The sequence below is a fragment of the Balaenoptera borealis genome (assembly GCF_965194805.1).
Source record: "Balaenoptera borealis genome assembly, chromosome: 3".
Taxonomy (NCBI): domain Eukaryota; kingdom Metazoa; phylum Chordata; class Mammalia; order Artiodactyla; family Balaenopteridae; genus Balaenoptera; species Balaenoptera borealis.
In genome coordinates this window covers 22,039,082-22,062,505 of record NC_138866.1, presented here as the reverse complement: position 1 = coordinate 22,062,505, position 23,424 = coordinate 22,039,082, and the positions used below count along the sequence as shown (strand labels likewise).

The 23,424-nt window shown below is 37.2% G+C and overlaps 1 protein-coding gene across 4 annotated transcripts in view; it reads right to left on the bottom strand.

Moving 5' to 3' along the window:
* CEP128 (centrosomal protein 128) overlaps nucleotides 1-23,424 on the bottom strand; it is a 444,997-nt gene that overhangs the window by 319,113 nt on the left and 102,460 nt on the right. For all 4 annotated transcript variants that reach the window (XM_082384674.1, XM_082384675.1, XM_082384676.1 and 1 more), the window contains exons 11-13: nucleotides 12,246-12,320; nucleotides 10,519-10,651; nucleotides 3,785-3,936 (exon numbers count right to left, since the gene is read on the bottom strand). In XM_082384674.1, coding sequence (XP_082240800.1) covers nucleotides 3,785-3,936; nucleotides 10,519-10,651; nucleotides 12,246-12,320 — 360 coding nt within the window. The remainder of the gene's footprint in view (nucleotides 1-3,784; nucleotides 3,937-10,518; nucleotides 10,652-12,245; nucleotides 12,321-23,424) is intronic.

Below are 23,424 nucleotides of genomic sequence, written 5' to 3'. Positions count from 1 at the left end.
TGTTCAATCTTTCTCTCCAATTGTGTTTCATATCCAAATCTATACAACCTACCCCAACTAACCCAAGAGAATTCCAACTCTTCTGGTAACACATGTGAAAATGTAAAAGAACTATTAATTTAGGACAAAGGGAAAGCTAGCCTCTTTCAATGAGAGCATTATTACAGTATAAATAATTTTTAAATGTCTACATACTTGAGGTTTTTTCAATTTATTCCATAAATGGTAAATAAAAAGAAACAATGGGAAGGAAGGGAGAAGAGGAAGGAGGGAGGGAGGACAGACCAACATGTGGTTTTAAACAACTCAGCAAAGAGATTTTTCTGCCTCTGGCATCATTAGCATAGTTTTTTTTTTTTTTTTTAATATTTAACTTTGACAAAATAATCATATATTTTATCACATTTGTCAGCAGAATAAAAGGCTAAATAATTCTCATAAAAATACTTTAAAAGTCCTACAATTACAACTGCTCTGAGAATATTTCTAGTAAGAATTTATTAAACATGTAGAGAGGAAGGCAAGATCAAGATGGCAGAGTAGGAAGACCTTCAGCTCACCTCCTCCCAAGGACACACGAAAACTTCAACTACTTATAGAACAACTATCTCTGAGAATGACCTGAAGACTAGCAGAATAGCTCTTCCACAATTAAGGATATAAAGAAAGAAAACCACACCAAGATGAGTACAAGGGGAAGAGAAGTAATTTAGTCACAACCCAGCAGGTTAACCCCCAGCAGGTGACCCAAAAGAGAAAGGAGATGTCACAAACTCAGAGGTCCTCCCTAAGGAACAAGGGGTTCAGTCCCAACTTTGGGTACCCCAGCCCTGCAGACTGGCACCTGGAAGACAAGCCCCCTTAACTGGTTTTGAAAACCAGCAGGGCTTACAGCCAGGAGAGCTGGAGGGCTGTAGAAAACTGAGACTTTGCTCTTAAAGACTGGCAACACAAACTTACTCCAAGTCCCAGAACAGAGGCAGCAGAGTGACAAGTGCCTAACACCCTAGCTGTCCTGCCAAGACTGCCTCATCAGACCCCCCCAGCCCACGCAAGGCTCCCTCTCCAGTCCCCCACCAAGGCGGCAATCCCTGGCACACCCCTGGAGAAGCCTTGGTTCATGCTGGGCTCCAACTCTAGCCCCTCTGGCTCCAGCCCCCTTGCCAAGGTGGTGGCCCTCTATGGGCCTTGGGCAAAGCCCCAGCCCATACGGCTCCAGCTCCAGCACCCCTACCACCAGGGAGCAGCCCCCAATACACCCCAGGAGAAGCCCAGGATCACTTCGGCTCCAGCCCTTCCATAAAAGCCACTGAACATACATAGTCTGTATAAAGACACTCCTACACAAGGACACATCTTCAAGATGTGGAGAGGTAACTGTTTCTCTGAATTCATGGAGACAAACACAAAAAGTGAAGCAAAATGAGAAGACTGAGGACTCTATTCCAAACAAAAGAACAAAATAAAACCCCAGGAAAAAAAACACAAAACTTTAATGAAATGTACGTAAGTAATTTACCTGATACAGAGTTTAAAGCAATGCTCGTAAAAATGCTCACTGAACTTGGGAGAAAGGAAGAACACAATTAGAACTTCGAAAAAGAATTAGAAGATATAAGAAAGAAGGAATCAGAGGTGAAGAATACAATAACTGAAATGAAAAATACACTAGAGGCAATCAACTGCAGATGAGGTGATGCAGAAGAATACATAAGCAACCTGGAAGACAGAATAGCTGAAATCACTAAATCAGAAAAGCAAAAAGAAAAAAGAATTTTTAAAAATGAGGAGAGTTTAAGAGACCTCTAAGATAACATCAAGCATAGTAACATTCACATTATAGAGGTCCCAGAAGGAGAGGAGAAAGAAAGGGGTAGAAAATGTATTTGATGAAATAACGGCTGAAACTTTAACCTGCTGGAAGAAACAGATATCCAGGTCCAGGAAGCAAAGAAAATCCCAAACAAGATGAACCCAAAGAGATCCACACCAAGACATACCATAATTAAAACAGTAAAAGCTAAAGAGAGAATTTTAAAGGCAGCAAAAAAAATCAAGTCACATACAAGGGAAGCCCCATAAAGCTATCACCTGATTTCTCAGCAGAAACTTTACAGGCCAGAAGGGAGTGGCATGATATATTTTATTTAAAGTGATGAGAGGAAAAACACCTACAACCAAGGATACTCATGTGGCAAAGTTATTCAGAATTGAAGGAGAGATAAAGAGTTTCCCAGACAAGAAAAAACTAAGAAGAGGTTAACACCACTAAACCAGCCTTCCAAGAAATGTTAAAGGAACTTCTTTAGGTGAAAAAGGAAAGGCCCTATAAAGGTAGGAAAATATATGAAAGGAAAAAACCTTACTGGTAAAGGAAAATATATAGTAAAGGCAGTGAATCAACCACTTAAAAAGTTAGTGGAAGGTTAAAAGACAAGTCAGAAAATCAACTGTAACTACAATAAACAGTTAAGGATACACAAAAAGATGTAAAATTTGATGTCAAAAACAGAAAACATGGTGGGGGGGAATAAAAAATGTAGAGATTTTAGACTGTGTTTAAACTTAACTATCAGCTTAAAGTTAATTAATTAATTAATTAAGATACATTTTCCGTTGATGCACAGACAAGATGAAAGAGAAACTCAGACTACAGTAACATTAAATATTTCCTTTGGATTATATAAAGTTATATGCTTTTAACACCAATTTTCTACCTTTCATTATTATTTAGGAAATTCTTCAAATCTGGCAACTTATTACAATTAGAACACAACTTCACTAATAAGAACAGAGTAAGACTGATACATATCTATTTCCAAATGTGTCCTCCATGTTTGATCTAATTTGCATAATTAGGAATTAAGCCATTTTCTTTTTATGAAGTTCTTTCATTTGGTTTTTTTTCTTTTTTAGCTAGTGGATCCTTTTTTTTTTTTTTTCTTTTTTTAAAAATTTATTTATTTAGTTATTTTATTTTTGGCTGTTTTGGGTCTTCGTTTCTGTGCAAGGGCTTTCTCTAGTTGTGGCGAGCGGGGGCCACTCTTCATCACGGTGCGCGGGCCTCTCTTGTTGCGGAGCACAGGCTCCAGACGCGCAGGCTCAGTAGTTGTGGCGCATGGGCCCAGTTGCTCCGTGGCATGTGGGATCTTCCCAAACCAGGGCTCGAACCTGTGTCCCCTGCATTATCAGGCAGATTCTCAACCACTGCGCCACCAGGGAAGCCCCTTTCCTTTGATTTTTAATATTTTCTGATACTTACGCCATCTGTGCTGGATAAAAGGCAACCTGGAAACGGTAGCTGCCTAGTTACACTTCACTCATGGTTGCCACATCATTCATGACTACTACACAACTCTAAATTGATGGAGGCATCAACTCTACCTCATGGCAAACAGCTGGAGATTTGAAACCCTTTATGTTCCCAAAGAAAAAATATCAGTAATAACTTTTTGCTGTGCCTTCTGCCAGTTTCACCCCCCAAACAAATAACTGTTCCTTCAAAGAAAAAAGGCCCCTCTGTGTGAGGGACGGGCTCAATTGCTACTGGAACAAGAATATTTTCAAGTTTGATAGGTATCCTGGCTTTGAGGTCCCAATGAAGAGAAATGAATTCATAGAAATTTTTATATGTAATTAAAGTGGTCATCTATATAACTTTACCTTATCTATATCCAAACTAGAGTTCATAAAACATCACAATCTTTATATTAAAATTTCATTAAGCAATTCTATGAAACAGAACTGAAGTCCTTTGAATACAGCTTAAAAACAGCAAAGTCACCTCTACTTGTGCCGCCAAATGTACTCTCTCCTTGTCTTTTCGCTCCAAGCACCGCTTCACTTCCTCTAACTCAGATGCCATTGCACTGAAGTTCAGCTGCACTCTCCAATCTGACATCTGCTTCTCCAGATCCTCTTTTTCCCGCTCAACCCCTTAAAAGAGAAAATGTAAAGTTTGATGGTTGTTCGTTACTCACAGGATAATGTACTTGCGAATGGTATGTTTTAATATTCTACCTAATACAATCCACTTATTAACTGTCACTGTCACCCAACAGACTTTTCAGAATTTGTCATTCTATTGTTTCAAGTCTCACACAGTTTTCTAGAATATACACATTGCTGTGTCATCCAATATTACCACATTTTGATACTAAACTTAAAGTGTTATCTGATTTCTAGTACAATTTATTTCAAGAAAATTCTATGCATTTTTTTCTTTAATTTGCCTTACATTCCTATATTACCCCCAAACTCTAAAACAAAAATACTGAAAGAATTTTCAACTAAGCTTCTACACCTAACTGAAGTTAGTGAAGTTCACACAACAAAACACTTTTCTTGCAACATAAACAAATGATGCTGCTAAATCTTGATTGTGTTATGACCTCTAATCTATTAATTCTGAAGACTACTACGTACAATTGTATCACTGAACAATACAAATTGACTTAGTATTTATTTTTAGTTCAACATGAAATACTTGGCATATGATGAACAGGGCACTGTTAACACCGTCTTTTTCAAAGATAAATAACACTAAATAAAATCCTTTTCTCAATGAGCTTGTATTCCAAGAATAGAAAGAAAACATATAAATAAAGTACTTCCATGAATTTAAGATGTCAAAAATTGGAACATATGTTATCAATTTAAAACTACTCTTTTTCTAGTAGCTTCCTTTCCAGAATAGGAAAGAAGGAAGGAAACACTAGCAAATCCAATTTATAGATCATTCGTAAGACACATCCTAACTTTAAAAATATTAAAATGTCAAAATTGTACATTTTGGATGAAAGATACATAGGTATTTTAATAGCGTGATAAGAGCACTTATAGATACTAGACAAATATTTCTCTATATCTGTAGAATTTCTGTATAATAAATGGTTATTATACAAAAATAGTCCAAAGGATAGAATGATTAACTCTATCTTAATGAGAAACTGAGGTAGGAAGAACTGGTTACTATGGTAGTTCTAAAAAATAGATACAAAATTTCACCAAGCAAAGGAGATGAAGTTGGGGTGATATTTCAGGGAAAGGAAACAGCATAAAGCATAGAGGAACAATATTGGATTTCATATTCAGGTAACTGCACACACAGGAGTTCTACATAGCTAATACATATGAGGGCGGGAAACAGGAGAGTCAGCAGGGAGTTATGCACTGCCAGGGAGCTTAGAAATTAGCCTACAGACCAGGAGTTAACAAACATTTTCTGTAAAGGGTAAGACAGTAAATATTTCAGCTATATGGTCTCTGTCACAACTACTTATTTCTGCTATTACATTGCAAAAGTGACCTGGACAATGCATAAATGAATGGGAGTAGCTTTAGTCCAACGAAGTTTCTTTACAAAAACAGGAGGCGGTCTGGATTTGGCCCATGGGCCATACTCTGCCCACCCCTGCTAGGTCTTCAATGTGAAAATATGCATATTTTTATGTGTAAATGTATATATATTCATTTGACAAATATACATATTCATTCATCTTATAAATACATTTTTTATTTTATAAATTTATATATGCATATGTGTGTGCATATATCTCTCTATAGTACCTATCTACATAGACATAGACATGTTTCATGATATATATAACATTAGTGTATACATACACATACACAAATTAACATTAGTATGAATATATTATACAAATTATGGAGATAATACATATGAATATGTGTATAAACACATATACGTATATGTATATTTATAAAACACATATGTATTTGGTGTGATGACATAATACTTTGATATGTTTCATAATATAGATGTAAAATATGAGTGTGGATATATATAAATATATGTATATACACACACACACATATATATATATATATATATAATGAAACGTTTATCAAAAATAAAATACTTAAAACATAAAGTATAAAATATAGTGCTACAAACACTCTCCTCCCACACCCAGCGGGTTATATGTTCCATTTTAAAGAACTCTTGCTACAAACAATGATGGGTCAGTACAGGATAGTAGTTAAGAGTTCAAGTTTGGGTAGAAAAAAGATTTGGTCTGCTACTTCCAACAAATGTAACTTTAATAAGCAAGGCACTCAATTTCTTTGTTCTTTAGTCTTTTTTTTTTAAGTCATTAAAATGGAAGTAAGAATATTCCCCCCTCATAGAATAGTTGTAAGAACTAAAGGAGACAGTGTAAAATGAGTAGCATAATGCCCTGTAAGAACTCAATAAATTATAATGGGAGGTTTTAATCAAGAGAATAACATGAAAGGTTTGTGTCTTAGAAGGGTCCCTTTAGTAGCAGTACAGAAGACAGATTACAGACAAGCTATTCAACAGAGTAAGACAAGTTAAGAGGGTAACAGAGATGAGATGAAGCATGCCTAAACTGGGCTAGGGGGAACAAGAAAGAAGCAACTTCAAGAGATATCAGGATCTACAAATAGACAGAATGTAGAGACTAATTAGATGGAGTGGAGAAGGAATAAGTTTGGATGTTCTTTGTATTTTAGGCTTATCTGGATAAAGAATGATACGATCAATTAAGATAGGACATAAAAACAGGTTTTGAGGAAAGGATGAATTCAGTTGTAAATCGGCTGACTGAGCATTCTGGAAAGACATATATTGATGCCCAATGAACAACTCCATCTGGAGGGTTGAAGGTTAGGAGAGTGAGATGAGCTAGATATAGGGATCATCGTTTGTAGGTGATAGCTAAGGCATAAGATTAAATAACAACCCCTAGGGAGAGGTACTAAGTGAGAAAAATCATAAATAGGATTCTAGACAACAGCGGCATTTAAAAGGCAAACTGTAAACAAAAGGAAAAGATTCAAATACAAAGACTGAAAACAATTAAGACAGAAGAACCAGGAAAGAGTAGGAACAATGAAGTCAGTGGAAGAGTTCTAAGAGGAAACAAACAGGAGTCAAGTAAGGCAAGTAATGGAAAGATTCCTTTGAATTTGACAGAGAAGACCACTAGTAAACTAAGCAAAGTCAATTTTAGAAGCAGAAGTGGAAGTCATTTTGCAGCGGATAGAGGAACAAACAGCAGGCAGAGCATGATGAGTGTAATTTCTTAGGTAGAATTTTTAAAAATAATACAAGTATTCTATAAAGATGAAAACTCTAGAACTGTTAAAAGAAGGTGAAGAAGTCCACTGTCACAATGACAAGAGAACTTTAAGGGTTTTTTTTTTTTTTTTAACCTGGGAAGTAGTTAAAAAAAAGAGAGATTCATGGGCTTCCTTGGTGGCGCAGTGGTTGAGAATCTGCCTGCTAATGCAGGGGACATGGATTCGAGCCCTGGTCTGGGAAGATCCCACATGCCGCAGAGCAACTAGGTCCGTGAGCCACAACTACTGAGCCTGCGCGTCTGTAGTCTGTGCTCCGCAACAAGAGAGGCCATGATAGTGAGAGGCCCGCGCACCGCGATGAAGAGTGGCCCCCGCTTGCCACAACTAGAGAAAGCCCTCGCACAGAAACGAAGACACAACATAGCCAAAAATAAATAATTAAAAAAAAAAAAAAGAGAGATTCTTCTAGTCCTCAAAGACACCAAAAATAACTAGATTTTATGAGACAACAAAACATATAACAAATGTACCACAGAATCTTTTTCCAAACAAAATGAGAGTTCCTATGTGCATCTTTATGAAAATTTGATGAATAATCTAATACCTTATATTTTACTTTCAAAAATAAATTTTAAAGTATTTGATGTTAAAATATGATTAAATTACAACATCACATGAAACTCAAGCGAACTTAATGGCATGCAAATATATTAGGATAGGTATGTCAAAATTTGCCATCCAGTGAAGATTTTCTGGCAATGTGGAAATTCTAACTTAGGCAACATATTGAGTTATGTGTAGGGAATCTGGGGAATTTGTAACATCAAATGCTTACAAGAGTTTCTACAGTAATTTAGGCATCTGAGTAAGAAGCATTAATATTTAAGTAGTCTGAAATAGTCTACTAGAAACCATTATAAAATTTCAGTATCAACATTTCTGTTAAACACAAACTTTCAAAAAGAAATACATCCAGAGTAATTAAATTCCACAACCTAAATCAACACCTCCACTGAAAAATCATTCTAACAATTTTCAAACACAACGTCTTCCTAATCAACATAAGAAAAAACCAGTCATATTGTTGATAACCACTTCTACAATGTGATTAAATTTTGTCACCAATCTCCAAGTAACAAAAAGATAGAATCTTAATTGTATGCATATATTGGAAAAAAAAATGTGTGTGTGTGTGTGTGTGTGTATATGAATCTGAAAAAAATTCCACTACTGGCTTGCTGTCTCTTTCTAAAAGAAAGACTCATGAGATAAGCAGGTCTGACAACAGAAATGGGTTTAAAAATCAAGAAGAGAAGACATTAAAATTGGATGCTAATATCAGCAAAAAACAAGTGAAATTTGAAATTAAAGACACAATACCATTTACATTAGCATCCAAAAAAATTAAATACTTAGGTATAAACCTAACAAAATCTATATGATGAAAACTACCAAACTCTGATGAAAGAAATCAAAGATTAACAAAATAAATGGAGAGATATTCCATGTTCATAGACAGGAAGATTCAATATTGTCAAAATATCAGTTCTTCCCAACTTCATCAATAGATTCAATGCAAGCACAATCAAAATCCCAGCAAGTTATTTTGTTGTATATTGACAACCTGATTCTAAAGTTACATGGAATGTCAAAGAATGTCAAAGATTCTAAAGTTACATGGAATGTCAAAGAATAGCCAGTGCAGTATTGAAGGAGAAGAAAAGAATTAGAGGACTGACACTATCCAACAAAACAGTGTGGTACTGGCAAAAAAAAAAATGGTCAGGTAGATACATGGGACAGAATAGAGAGTCCAGAAGTAGGCCCACATAAAAATAGTGAACTGATCTTTGCCAAAGGAGCAAAGGCAATACAATGGAGAAAAGATAGTTTTTCAACAAACGGTGCTAGAACTGAAGCCCTACATGCAAAAAAATGAATCTAGACACAGATCTTACACCTTTCACAAAAATTAATTCAAAATGGATCACAGATTTAAATGTAAAATGCAAAATTATAAAACTCTTAGAAGATAAGAGAATGATTTGGGGTTTGGTGATGGCTTTTTAGATGCAACACCAAAGTCACAGTCCATGAAGGAAAGAAATGACAAGCTGGACTTCATTAAAAATTTCGGCTCTGTGAAAGACATTGTCAAGAGAATGAAAAGACAAGCCACAGACTGTGAGAAATTATTTGCAAAGACATATCTGATAAAGAACTGCCATCCAAAATATACAAAGTACTCTTAAAACTAACAATAAGAAAACAAACAACCATACTAAGAAATGGGCCAAAGACTTTAATGAATATCTCACCAAAAAAGATACACATACGGCAAATAAGCATATGAATAGATGCTCCACACCACATGTTATCAGGGAAATGCAAATTAAAACAATGATATGCCACTACAAACCTATCTGAATGGCCAAAATCCAGAACATTGACAACTTCAAATGTTGACAAGGGTACAGAACAACAGGAAATCTCATTCACTGCTGGTAGAGGGAAAAATGATACAGCCATTCTGGAAGACAGTTTGGAAGATTCTTACAAAACTAAACGTACTCTTGCCATATAATCCAGCAATCACACTCTTTGGTATTTACCCAAAAGAGATGAAAACTTACGTCCACACAAAAATCTGCATGCAGACATTTAGTTTACAGCAGTTGTATTCATAATCGCCAAAACTTGGAAGCAACCAAGATGGGCTTCTGTATGTGAACGGATAAATAAACTGTGGTACATCCAAACAATGAAATATTATGCAGTGCTTTAAGAAAAAACTTTTTAAAAGAGCTACCAAGCCATGAAAAGACATGGAGGAAACTTAGAGGCATATTACTAAGTAAAAGGAGCCAATCTGAAAAGGCTACACACTGTATGATTCCAACCATATTAGGTTCTAGAAAAGGCAAAACTATGGAAACAATAAAAATATCAGTACTTGACAGAAGTTAGGGGAGAGTGGGATGAATAGTGAAACACAGAGGATTTTTAAGACAGTGAAACTACTCTATGATACTATAATGGTGGATACATGTCATTATGTTTGTCCAATCCTGTAGAACACACAACAAGAGTGAACCCTAATGTAAAATACAGACTTTGGATGACAATGATGTGTCAATGTAGGGTTCATCAGTTATAACAACTGTACCACTGTGGAGAGGGTTGCTGATAGTGGGGGAAGCTGTGACATGTGGGAGCAGGGGTACATGGGAAATCTCTGTACCTTCTGCTCAATAGTGCTATAAACATAAAATTTAAAAATTAAGTCTGTTTTTAAAAAACTGGATGCTAAATTATGATTAACTTGGAAAACCTTGTAGTAGATCAAGAAATAGGATGAAAAGAATATAACATAAGGAAAGCGATTCTGAAAATGGGAAATATTTAAGAAAGATCAATAAAGCCCCAGACATTTACAAGTCAGAATTATACCTCTTCTAAACCTCCAGTCATCTTCTTGTTCGTCCTGATGGTTTGACTGTTGCTTGGAAATCTGAGATACTTGATGTACTAAGCCTTTTTGATCACCTTCTGCTTTCATAAGTTGTGTACGGAGTTCTTCTACCTAAATACACACAGTCAAAAATGAAACTTTTATCAGTTTTAAAAGCAGGAAAAGAATAACTGAACTTACAAATTATTTTTCTAGGGGAAAAAAATTTACTTCCAATGGGCTATTGTAAGCACAAGTTGAAGCCAAGTTAATCTCCTTGTTATGCCAAGCACAGTGGAACAGTCTCTTGCTCCATTTCTTTATTCCTCCCATTCCGTCCACAAACAATGAATGTTCTTTCCCCTTCTCTGTGTCTACTGTGACAAAGAATTTGATCACACTTTTTTTAAATCCCTATTTTCACCTCAGTCCACTCTACTGTTATTAACCCAAACTACCTCCAATTAAGTACTATACATTTTTATATTTTTCACTTATTTTCTTTCATGTGAACATAGTCTATTGGTTGGTAAAGTCAAATGAAATGATCACAATTTAGCACACTGTGATAGCAAAGTACTGCTCAAAATAAATAAGCAATAAAAGCTGTTAAATAAACTATAAAATCCTTGAGGTAAGGTACCATTTTATTCATCTGCGTATATCTGGAGACTAGCAAGCATGTCCACAATGACCTTTAAACAAGTCAGCAGTGGCAGAAAGACTCAGGTAAAGTCACAATGACAACCTTAACACATAAATCTCTTATTTCAAAAGATAAGATTAGAAATTACAAGGCAGAGTTCAAAAAAAAAAAAAAGAATCAGAAGGAAATGAATACAAATATAAACTTCCAAAAAAGAAAGTCTAAACTCTGCCAACATTAATTCCATTGGACCACTGGCTGCAAAACAAAGCCATTACACATTTTTAAACATTTTGTAAAACAGGAGCTACGGTGTTTCAGATGCTTCAGGATTAAATGTCAAAACGTAATACTCCTTCTGAACGTCTAAGATGTCTGACAACTTTGCCTACCTAGCATAGTATGTAGTGAGTTATGTAACCCACACCTCAAAACAGAGGAAGTTACAATTGCAATTTATATTAAACACAGGCAGAAAGGTAGTTAGAAACCCACATGCCCTTATCCAATGTGTATAAAATGGCTATTTCAAGTTACTGAACTTTAAATATCAGAAGCACCAAACTCCTATTATGGGCTAATGGGCTGCAAAATGTTATGCTTTAAAATTAAGCCTTATCTCTGGTTAAAAGGAAGCAGGTAGCATCTTGAGAATGTGAATATAAGACAGTGATGCATTCAAAGTAACTTGAACATGCAAGGTCTGTTTTATGTATTTTACTTCCTCCTTCACTCTCTAACGTCTCCTTGAATAAAATTAAGCTCCTGGGAAAATTTTATCTTACACATCCAGTCTCACTTTTACACTGGTTATGCTAAGAGAGATAATTCCTAAACTGGAAAAGCAATCAGCAAGATACACTGTCACAGTGGGAACCTGGGCTGGTGTTTTGTATTGGCTTTCTCTGAATCTTCCTGAAAGGATTTCATCTTTTGCTTATGTGTGTTAATATACATTCCTTAAGGAAAAAACTTCTAGATCTAAGGTTTTTTTTCCCTTTCACAAAGACATTTAATAGGGAAAGAGACTCAATCCTGATTTAATTTAAAAGCAGATTAGCATAGCTTGCATAGACTTACCTGATGCAAAAGTGTTTCTCTGCTGCCTTCTGACTGATTCAATAACCTTCGAGATAGCTCCAATTCCTGTTCAAGCTAGAGTTTCAACAAAGAATAAGGAAAAATGTCCAATGGGGCAGAAGATAACTAAACTATTACAGGCTCAGTTTAAGAGGAGAAAAGTGAAAAAGTTTTCAGATTTTTACAGCTAACATAAAAGGAAAAATATTTTGCTATAAACATATATCAATGCTCCCATTAAAATAATGGTAATTAAATAAAAAAAAGTGAACCAGACCAGACTGCACGAGGTCTGGGCTCTAGTCAATTCAATCTCAATTATGACCCCCATTTAAATCTCTTTTCCTTAGGCCTCCTTTCTGTCACCTCTAAAATAAGGATTTTATATTAGATAATCTGAGATCCCTTCAGTTCTAAATCATTTTCATGTAAATTCTAAAGCAGTTTTTTCTTTAAATTACTACATGTAGTATCATATGAACTAAATTAGAATAAAAATTTCAGGGACCCAATGACTCAAAGTATATTTCATCCAACTGGTTATTTTTTATATTCTTAATATTCTTATATTCCTAATACTTCCAATATTACTAACATTTCTAAAAATTTTAATCAGAATAAGATATCTTAAATTTCCCTAATAATATTGCCATTAGATAAGTATGCACAGAAAGTGTGCCAGTTAGGTGACTAAATACCCTACAAAGGCAATGTGCCTAGCTTACCTCAAGCTGAAAAATATAACAGGATGTGAAGGGGAGAAGAATATTCCACTCCAAAATATGCCTCTTTGGCACAAGTATTATTCTGAGCTGATGGCAATCAAAACCCAGCAGACTCAGGAGAAGCTTTTCACCTTCCCCTAAATTGCATTTAAAAATTTAAAAAGGAGGTCTGTAACAGAAAGAGAGCTGTTACCAAAGATAACTTTCTATATCTGAAAGACTTCTCTGCACGGCAGGGCAAACATTTGTTTACCATACATATACTCTTCTCATCTTCCTGTGAACTGTGTTCCTCCCCTTTGAAGCCCCAAGCCCCTATTCCTTGCCTTAGTTCAGGATGGTAGATAAGCCTCAACTGCCTGGCCGTCTTTGAGTCTCATATTTTTATGGGGCTCCCATACATACAAAATTAAACTTGTTTTTCTCCTGTTAATCTGTTTTATGACAATTTAATTATTATACCAGCCAAAGAACCTAGAAGGGTAAAGGGAAAATTATTTTTCCTCCCCTACAGATGGGACACTTCTGTTAAAAATCCAGAGCTTACATATGCTGGACATGTTTGCACTTTGTAAGGGTAAGGTTGTTTTGTGAAATCACAAATTTATATTAAGATGTTATTAAGTGCTTTGATTTGTAATAGTTATCCTAAATTATCATTTCATTTGAACAAACTACTGTCTATACATTAGTCTTTCAGAAATTGTACATGTGGAAGGTGTGACTATTAAGGAGTAGCATGAGGGAACACTGGTGATGGAACAGTTCCGTATTTTGACTATCGCAGCAATAAGACTGAGATTCATGAGATAAAACTGCACAGAAGTACACACACACAAACACTCAACACACAAATGAGTACACACATAAAGCTGGTGAAATCTGCATAAGCTCTATGCATTGCAACAGTGTCAATTTCCCAGTTTTGATGTTGGATGGCAATTATAGAAAATGTTATCACTGAGAATAACTGGCCCATAGTATATTTGATTTTGCAACACCTTATGAATCTATTATTATTTCAAAATAATTTTTTCATCCAGTTATATAAGTTTTTTAAAAGTGTGCATGCAGCTCAGAAAATAACTATCACATATTTTTAAAAGTACAGTTGACCCTTGAGCAATATGGGTTTGAACTGCACAAGTCCACTTATACAAGGATTTTTTTCACTCGTAAATACTACAGTACTATAGGATTGAATTCACATATGTGGAACCATGGCTAGAGAGAAACTGCAAATACGGAGAGCTGACTACATGTTATACTCGGATTTTTGACTGCACAGAGGGTCAGGGCACCTAAGCCCCCATTGTTCAAGGGCCAACTGTAAATCAACTATAAAGGACATGTGGAAGCAGAGAATCCACACAAAATATTATCTGACCTGTTCTCTTGTTTCTATAAACAAATAAAAAGGGAAGAGGGGGGACGAGGCAAGATGGCGGAAGAGTAAGACGCGGAGATCACCTTCCTTCCCACAGATACAGTAGAAATACATCTACACGTGGAACTGCTCCTACAGAACACCCACTGAACTCTGGCAGAAGACCTCAGACCTCCCAAAAGGCAAGAAAATCCCCACGTACTTGGGTAGGGCAAAAGAAAAAAGAAATAACAGAGACAAAAGAATAGGGACGGGACCTGCACCAGTGGGAGGGAGCTGTGAAGGAGGAAAGGTTTCCACACACTAGGAAGCCCCTTCGCGGGCGGAGATGGGGGGTGGCGGAGGGGGAAGCTTCGGAGCCACGGAGGAGAGCACAGCCAGAGGAGCGCGGAGGGCAAAGCGGAGAGATTACCGCACGGAGGATCGGTGCTGAGTAGCACTCACCAGCCCGAGAGGCTTGTCTGCTCAGCCGCCAGGGCGGGCGGGGGCTGGGAGCTGAGGCTCGGGCTTCGGTGCTAGCTGGGAGGGAGTCCGGGAAAAAGTCTGCAGCTGCCGAAGAGGCAAGAGACTTTTTCTTGCCTCTTTGTTTCGCGGCGCGCAAGGAGAGGGGATTCAGAGCGCTGCCTAAACGAACTCCAGAGGCGGGCGCAAGCCGTGGCTATCAGCGCAGATCCCAGAGACGGACAGGAGACGCTAGGGCTGCTGCTGCTGCCACCAAGAAGCCTGTGTGCGAGCACAGGTCACTCTCCACACCGCCCCTCCCAGGAGCCAGTGCAGCCCGCCACTGCCAGGCTCCCGTGATCCGAGGACTACTTCCCCGGGAGAACGCACGGCGCGTCTCAGGCTGCTGCAACGTCATGCTGGCCTCTGCCACCGCAGGCTCGCCCCGCCTCCTCAGTACCCCTCCCTGCCCCCGGCCTGAGTGAGCCAGAGCCCCCGAAGCAGCTGCTCCTTTAGCCCCGTTCTGTCTGGGTGGGGAACAGACGCCCTCAGGCGACCTACATGCAGAGGCGGGTCCAAATCCAAAGCTGAACCCCGGGAGCTGTACGAACAAAGAAGAGAAAGGGAAATCTCTCCCAGCAGCCTCAAAAGCAGCGGATTAAAGCTCCACAAACAACTTGATGTGCCTGCATCTGTTGAATACCTGAATAGACAACGAATCATCCCAAATTCAGGAGGTGGACTTTGGGAGCAGGATATATTAATTTTTCCCCTTTTCCTTTTTTTTTGAGTGTATATGTGTATGCTTCTGGGTGAGATTTTTTCTGTATAGCTTTGCTTTCACCATTAGTCCTAAGGTTAGGTCCGTCCGTTTTTTTTTTGTTTTTTTTTTTTTTTACTTAAAAAAAATTTTTTTTCCTAATAAATGTTTTCTTAATAATTTTTTCCTTATTTCCTTTTTTTAGAAATTAAAAAAAATTTTTAGTAAGTTTTTTCATATTTTTTATTTTAAAAAATTAAAAATTTTTTCTTAATAAATTTTTTCTTAATTTTTTCTTATTTTTTTATTACAAAAAATTAATAAATCTATTTTTAAAAATAAAAAAAAATTTTCTTAATAAATTTATTCTTAATTTTTTTCTTATTTTTTATTATAATAGTTTTATTTTATTTTATTTTATCCTCTTTCTTTCTTTCTTTCTTTCTATTTTTTTCTCCCTTTTATTCTGAGCCGTGTGGAAGAAAGGCTCTTCGTGCTCCAGCCAGGCATCAGGGCTGTGCCTCTGAGGTGGGAGAGCCAACTTCAGAACACTGGTCCACAAGAGACCTTCCAGCTCCACGTAATACCAAATGGCGAAAATCTCTCAGAGATCTCCATCTCAACATCAAGACCCAGCTTCATTCAACGACCAGCAAGCTACAGTGCTGGACACCCTATGCCAAACAACTAGCAAGACAGGAACACAGCCCCATCCATTAGCAGAGAGGCTGCCTAAAATCATAATAAGGCCACAAACACCCCAAAACACACCACCAGACGTGGACGTGCCCACCAGAAAGACAAGATCCAACCTCATCCACCAGAACACAGGCACTAGTCCCCTCCACCAGGAAGCCTACACAACCCACTAAACCAACCTTAGCCACTGGGGACAGATACCAAAAACAATGGGAACTACGAACCTGCAGCCTGTGAAAAGGAGACCCCAAACACAGTAAGATAAGCAAAATGAGAAGACAAAAAACCACACAGCAGGTGAAGGAGCAGGGTCAAAACACACCAGACCTAACAAATGAAGAGGAAATAGGCAGTCTACCTGAAAAAGAATTCAGAATAATGATAGTAAAGATGATCCAAAATCTTGGAAATAGAATAGACAAAATGCAAGAAACATTTAACAAGGATGTAGAAGAACTAAAAAGGAACCAAGCAACGACAAAAAACACAATAAATAAAATTAAAAATACTCTAGACGGGATCAATAGCAGAATAACTGAGGCAGAAGAACAGATAAGTGACCTGGAAGATAAAATAGTGGAAATAACTACTGCAGAGCAGAATAAAGAAAAAAGAATGAAAAGAACTGAGGACAGTCTCAGAGACCTCTGGGACAACATTAAACGCACCAACATTCGAATTATAGGGGTCCCAGAAGAAGAAGAGAAAAGGAAAGGGACTGAGAAAATATTTGAAGACATTATAGTTGAAAACTTCCCTAATATGGGAAAGGAAACAGTTAATCAAGTCCTGGAAGCACAGAGAGTCCCATACAGGATAAACCCAAGGAGAAACACGCCAAGACACATATTAATCAAACTGTCAAAAATTAAATATAAGGAAAACATATTAAAAGCAGCAAGGGAAAAACAACAAATAACACACAAGGGAATCCCCATAAGGTTAACAGCTGATCTTTGAGCAGAAACTCTGCAAGCCAGAAGGGAGTGGCAGGATATACTTAAAGTGATGAAGGAGAAAAACCTACAACCAAGATTACTCTACCCAGCAAGGATCTCATTCAGATGTGATGGAGAAATTAAAACCTTTACAGACAAGCAAAAGCTGAGAGAGTTCAGCACCACCAAACCAGCTTTACAACAAATGCTAAAGGAACTTCTCTAGGCAAGAAACACAAGAGAAGGAAAACACCTACAATAACAAACACAAAATATTTAAGAAAATGGGAATAGGAACATACATATAGATAATTACCTTAAATGTAAATGGATTAAATGCTCCCACCAAAAGACACAGACTGGCTGAATGGATACAAAAGCAAGACCCATATATATGCTGTCTACAAGAGATCCATTTTGGACCTAGAGACACATACAGACTGAAAGTGAGGGGATGGAAAAAGATATTCCATGCAAATGGAAATCAAAAGAAAGCTGGAGTAGCAATTCTCATATCAGACAAAATAGACTTTAAAATAAAGACTATTACAAGAGACAAAGAAGGACACTATATAATGATCAAGGGATCGATCCAAGAGGAAGGTATAACAATTGTAAATATTTATCCACCCAACATAGGAGCACCTCAATACATAAGGCAAATACTAACAGCCATAAAAGGGGAAATCGACAGTAACACAATCATAGTAGGGGACTTTAACACCCCACTTTCACCAATGGACAGATCATCCAAAATGAAAATAAATAAGGAAACACAAGCTTTAAATGATACATTAAACAAGATGGACTTAATGGATATTTATAGGACATTCCACCCAAAAACAACAGAATACACATTTTTCTCAAGTGCTCATGGAACATTCTCCAGGATAGATCATATCTTGGGTCACAAATCAAGCCTTGGTAAATTTAAGAAAATTGAAATAGTATCAAGTATCTTTTCCGACCACAACGCTATGAGACTAGATATCAATTACAGGAAAAGATCTGTAAAAAATACAAACACATGGAGGCTACACAATACACTACTTAATAACGAAGTGATCACTGAAGAAATCAAAGGGGAAATCAAAAAATACCTAGAAACAAATGACAATGGAGACACGACGACCCAAAACCTATGGGATGCAGCAAAAGCAGTTCTAAGAGGGAAGTTTATAGCAATACAAGCCTACATCAAGAAACAGGAAACATCTCGAATAAACAACCTAACCTTGCACCTAAAGCAATTAGAGAAAGAAGAGCAAAAAAACCCCGAAGCTAGCAGAAGGAAAGAAATCATAAAGATCAGATCAGAAATAGATGAAAAAGAAATGAAGGAAACAATAGCAAAAATCAATGAAACTAAAAGCTGGTTCTTTGAGAAGATAAACAAAATTGATAAACCATTAGCCAGACTCATCAAGAGAAAAAGGGAGAAGACTCAAGTCAATAGAATTAGAAATGAAAAAGGAGAGTAACCACTGACACTGCAGAAATACAAACGATCATGAGAGATTACTACAAGCAACTCTATGCCAATAAAATGGACAACCTGGAAGAAATGGACAGATTCTTAGAAATGCACAACCTGCCGAGACTGAACCAGGAAGAAATAGAAAATATGAACAGACCAATCACAAGCACTGAAATTGAAACTGTGATTAAAAAACTTCCAACAAACAAAAGCCCAGGACCAGATGGCTTCACAGGTGAATTCTATCAAACATTTAGAGAAGAGCTAACACCTATCCTTCTCAAACTCTTCCAAAATATTGCAGAGGGAGGAACACTCCCCAACTTATTCTACAAGGCCACCATCACCCTGATACCAAAACCAGACAAAGATGTCACAAAGAAAGAAAACTACAGGCCAATATCACTAATGAACATAGATGCAAAAATCCTCAACAAAATACTAGCAAACAGAATCCAACAGCACATTAAAAGGATCATACACCATGATCAAGTGCAGTTTATCCCAAGAATGCAAGGATTCTTCAATATACGCAAATCAATCAACGTGATACATCATATTAACAAATTGAAGGAGAAAAACCATATGATCATCTCAATAGATGCAGAGAAAGCTTTTGACAAAATTCAACACCCATTTATGATAAAAGCCCTACAGAAAGTAGGCATAGAGGGAACTTTCCTCAACATAATAAAGGCCATATATGACAAACCCACAGCCAACATTGTCCTCAATGGTGAAAAACTGAAACCAATTCCACTAAGATCAGGAACAAGACAAGGTTGCCCACTCTCACCACTATTATTCAACATAGTTTTGGAAGTGTCAGCCACAGGAATCAGAGAAGAAAAACAAATAAAGGGAATCCAAATCGGAAAAGAAGAAGTAAAGCTGTCACTGTTTGCAGATGACATGATACTATACATAGAGAATCCTAAAGATGCTACCAGAAAACCACTAGAGCTAACCAATGAATTTGGTAAAGTAGCAGGATACAAAATTAATGCACAGAAATCTCTTGCATTCCTATACACTAATGACGAAAAATCTGAAAATGAAATTAAGAAAACACTCCCGTTTACCATTGCAACAAAAAGAATAAAATATCTAGGAATAAACCTACCTAAGGAGACAAAAGACCTGTATGCAGAAAATTATAGGACACTGATGAAAGAAATTAAAGATGATACAAATAGATGGAGAGATATACCATGTTCTTGGATTGGAAGAATCAACATTGTGAAAATGACTCTACTACCCAAAGCAATCTACAGATTCAATGCAATCCCTATCAAACTACCACTGGCATTTTTCACAGAACTAGAACAAAAAATTTCACAATTTGTATGGAGACACAAAAGACCCCAAATAGCCAAAGCAATCTTGAGAACGAAAAATGGAGCTGGAGGAATCAGGCTCCCTGACTTCAGACTATATTACAAAGCTACAGTAATCAAGACAGTTTGGTACTGGCACGAAAACAGAAATATAGATAATTGGAACAGGATAGAAAGCCCAGAGATAAACCCACGCACATATGGTCACCTTATCTTTGATAAAGGAGGCAAGCATATACAGTGGAGAAAAGACAGCCTCTTCAATAAGTGGTGCTGGGAAAATTGGACAGGTACATGTAAAAGTATGAAATTAGAACACTCCCTGACACCATGCACAAAAATAAACTCAAAATGGATTAAAGACCTAAGTGTAAGGCCAGACACTATCAAACTCTTAGAGGAAGACATAGGCAGAACACTCTATGACATAAATCACAGCAAGATCCTTTTTGACCCACCTCCTAGAGAAATGGAAATAAAAACACAAATAAACAAATGGGACCTAATGAAACTTAAAAGCTTTTGCTCAGCAAAGGAAACCATAAACAAGACCAAAAGACAACCCTCAGAATGGGAGAAAATATTTGCAAATGAAGCAACTGACAAAGGATTAATCTCCAAGATTTACAAGCAGCTCATGCAGCTCAATAACAAAAAAAGAACAACCCAATCCAAAAATGGGCAGAAGACCTAAATAGACATTTCTCCAAAGAAGATATACAGATGGCCAACAGACACATGAAAGAATGCTCAACATCCTTAATCATTAGAGAAATGCAAATCAAAACTACAATGAGATATCATCTCACACCGGTCAGAATGGCCATCATCAAAAAATCTAGAAACAATAAACGCTGGAGAGGGTGTGGAGGAAAGGGGACACTCTTGCACTGTTGGTGGGAATATAAATTGATACAGCCACTATAGAGAACAGTATGGAGGTTCCTTAAAAAACTACAAATAGAACTACCATACGACCCAGCAATCCCACTCCTGGGCATATACCCTGAGAAAACCATAGTTCAAAAAGAGTCATGTACCAAAATGTTCATTGCAGCTCTATTTACAATAGCCAGGACATGGAAGCAACCTAAATGTCCATCGACAGATGAATGGATAAAGAAGATGTGGCACATATATACAATGGAATATTACTCAGCCATAAAAAGAAATGAAATGGAGGTATTTGTAATGAGGTGGATGGAGTTAGAGTCTGTCATACAGAGTGAAGTAAGTCAGAAAGAGAAAAACAAATACAGTATGCTAACACATATATACGGAATCTAAGGAAATAAAAAAAAAAAAAGGCCATGAAGAACCTAGTGGCAAGACGGGAATAAAGACACAGACCTACTAGAGAATGGACTTGAGGATATGGGGAGGGGGTGGGGTGAGATGTGACAGGGTAAGAGAGTGTCATGGACATATATACACTACCAAATGTAAAATAGATAGCTAGTGGGAAGCAGCCACATAGCACAGGGAGATCAGCTCGGTGCTTTGTGACCACCTACAGGGGTGGGATGGGGAGGGTGGGAGGCAGGGCGATGCAAGAGGGAAGAGATATGGGAACACATTGTATGTGTATAACTGATTCACTTTGTTATAAAGCAGAAACTAACACACCATTGTAAGGCAATTATACTCCAATAAAGATGTTTAAAAAAAAAAATCCTAGTTTGAAAATGGGTAGTTCACAAAAGAAATTAAACTGTCTATAAATATATGGAAAATGTTTGCACTATTAATGAAAAACTATTAGTAAAAGTGACCTATCATTTTTACTTAAAAAAAAAAAAAGGGAAGAAATCACACTGAAGTCATCATCGTTTCAAAATCTACCAGGGCCCATACTGGTCATGTTTCCTGGGTAATATCAGCATTTACAACTCCCAAAGAGCAAACTTGATGACCTGATGTACCTTGTTTACCACCGTAAAGGCAGCATGGACGCATCATGCAACTTTACATAGGTTGGTGAAATAAAATAAAGGAGGTAAGGGTAGATAGAAAAGGCAACACGGAGTAAAGAAAATTATATCACAAGCAAATTTTCACTTTATCATTCATTACCTTGGGCTTGGCCTTTAATCTACTCATTTGCAAATTGAAAAGAGTTGTTTGGCCTCTGAGTTACTTTCTAGCTCTAAAATGCTACGCTCTATAGCCTCACAGACATGAATTCATATCAAAGATACTTAATATTTAATGAGAATAGAGGATTTTTCGGAACTAGGCTGGTAACTGTTCCTATCTTCTATAACAAAAATGAGTAGATGCAAAATACTCAACCTTTAAACAACAGGTCTTTCCCAACCCTACAGTAAAGTCAACCTCTTTAAATGTTCTCCAGCAAGGAATGGTCAAGTTTAATTTGCCTCTAGAAAAGGAGAGCGGCCAGGAGACAAGGTAGCGAACTACCTGTGTATGTTTCCAAGAGCAAGCAGCAGAGAGTGGCAGAGCCCTCAAGCCAAGTGACTCCACATCAAAACATAAAGGCTTCACTGCACTCTAACAAATGACCTCAGGGACACTTTCCAAGGTACTCAATGAATATCACTGGCCCCAAACAGCATGACTCTTTAAAAGTTAATTTTCAAAGGGGAGACAGCAGAAGCAAGAATAACTACAATTCTGCACCCTGTGGAAGGAAAACCACATTCACAGAAAGATAGACAAGATGAAAAGGCAGAGGACTTTGTACCAGATGAAGGAACAAGATAAAACGCCAGAAAAACAACTAAATGAAGTGGAGATAAGCAACCTTCCAGAACAAGAATTCAGAATAATGATAGTGAAGATGATCCAGGACCTCAGAAAAAGAATGGAGGCAAAGATCGAGAAGATGCAAGAAATGTTTAACAAAGACCTAGAAGAATTAAAGAACAATCAATCAGAGATGAACAACACAATAACTGAAATGAAAACTATAATAGAGGGAATCAATAGCAGAATAACTGAGGCAGAAGAACGGATAAGTGACATGGAAGACAGAATGGTAGAATTCACTGTCACGGAACAGAATAAAGAAAAAAGAATGAAAAGAAATGCAGACAGCCTACGAGACCTCTGGGACAACATTAAACGCAACAACATTCGCATTATAGGGGTCCCAGAAGGAGAAGAGAGAGAGAGAAAGGACCCGAGAAAATATTTGAAGAGATTATAGTTGAAAACTTCCCTAACATGGGAAAGGAAATAGCCACCCAAGTCCAGGAAGCGCAGAGAGTCCCAGGTAGGATAAATCCAAGGAGAAACACGCCGAGACACACAGTAATCAACTTGACAAAAATTAAAGACAAAGAAAAATTAATGAAAGCAACAAGGATAAAACGACAAATAACATACAAGGGAACTCCCATAATGTTAACAGCTGATTTCTCAGCAGAAACTCTACAAGCCAGAAGGGAGTGGC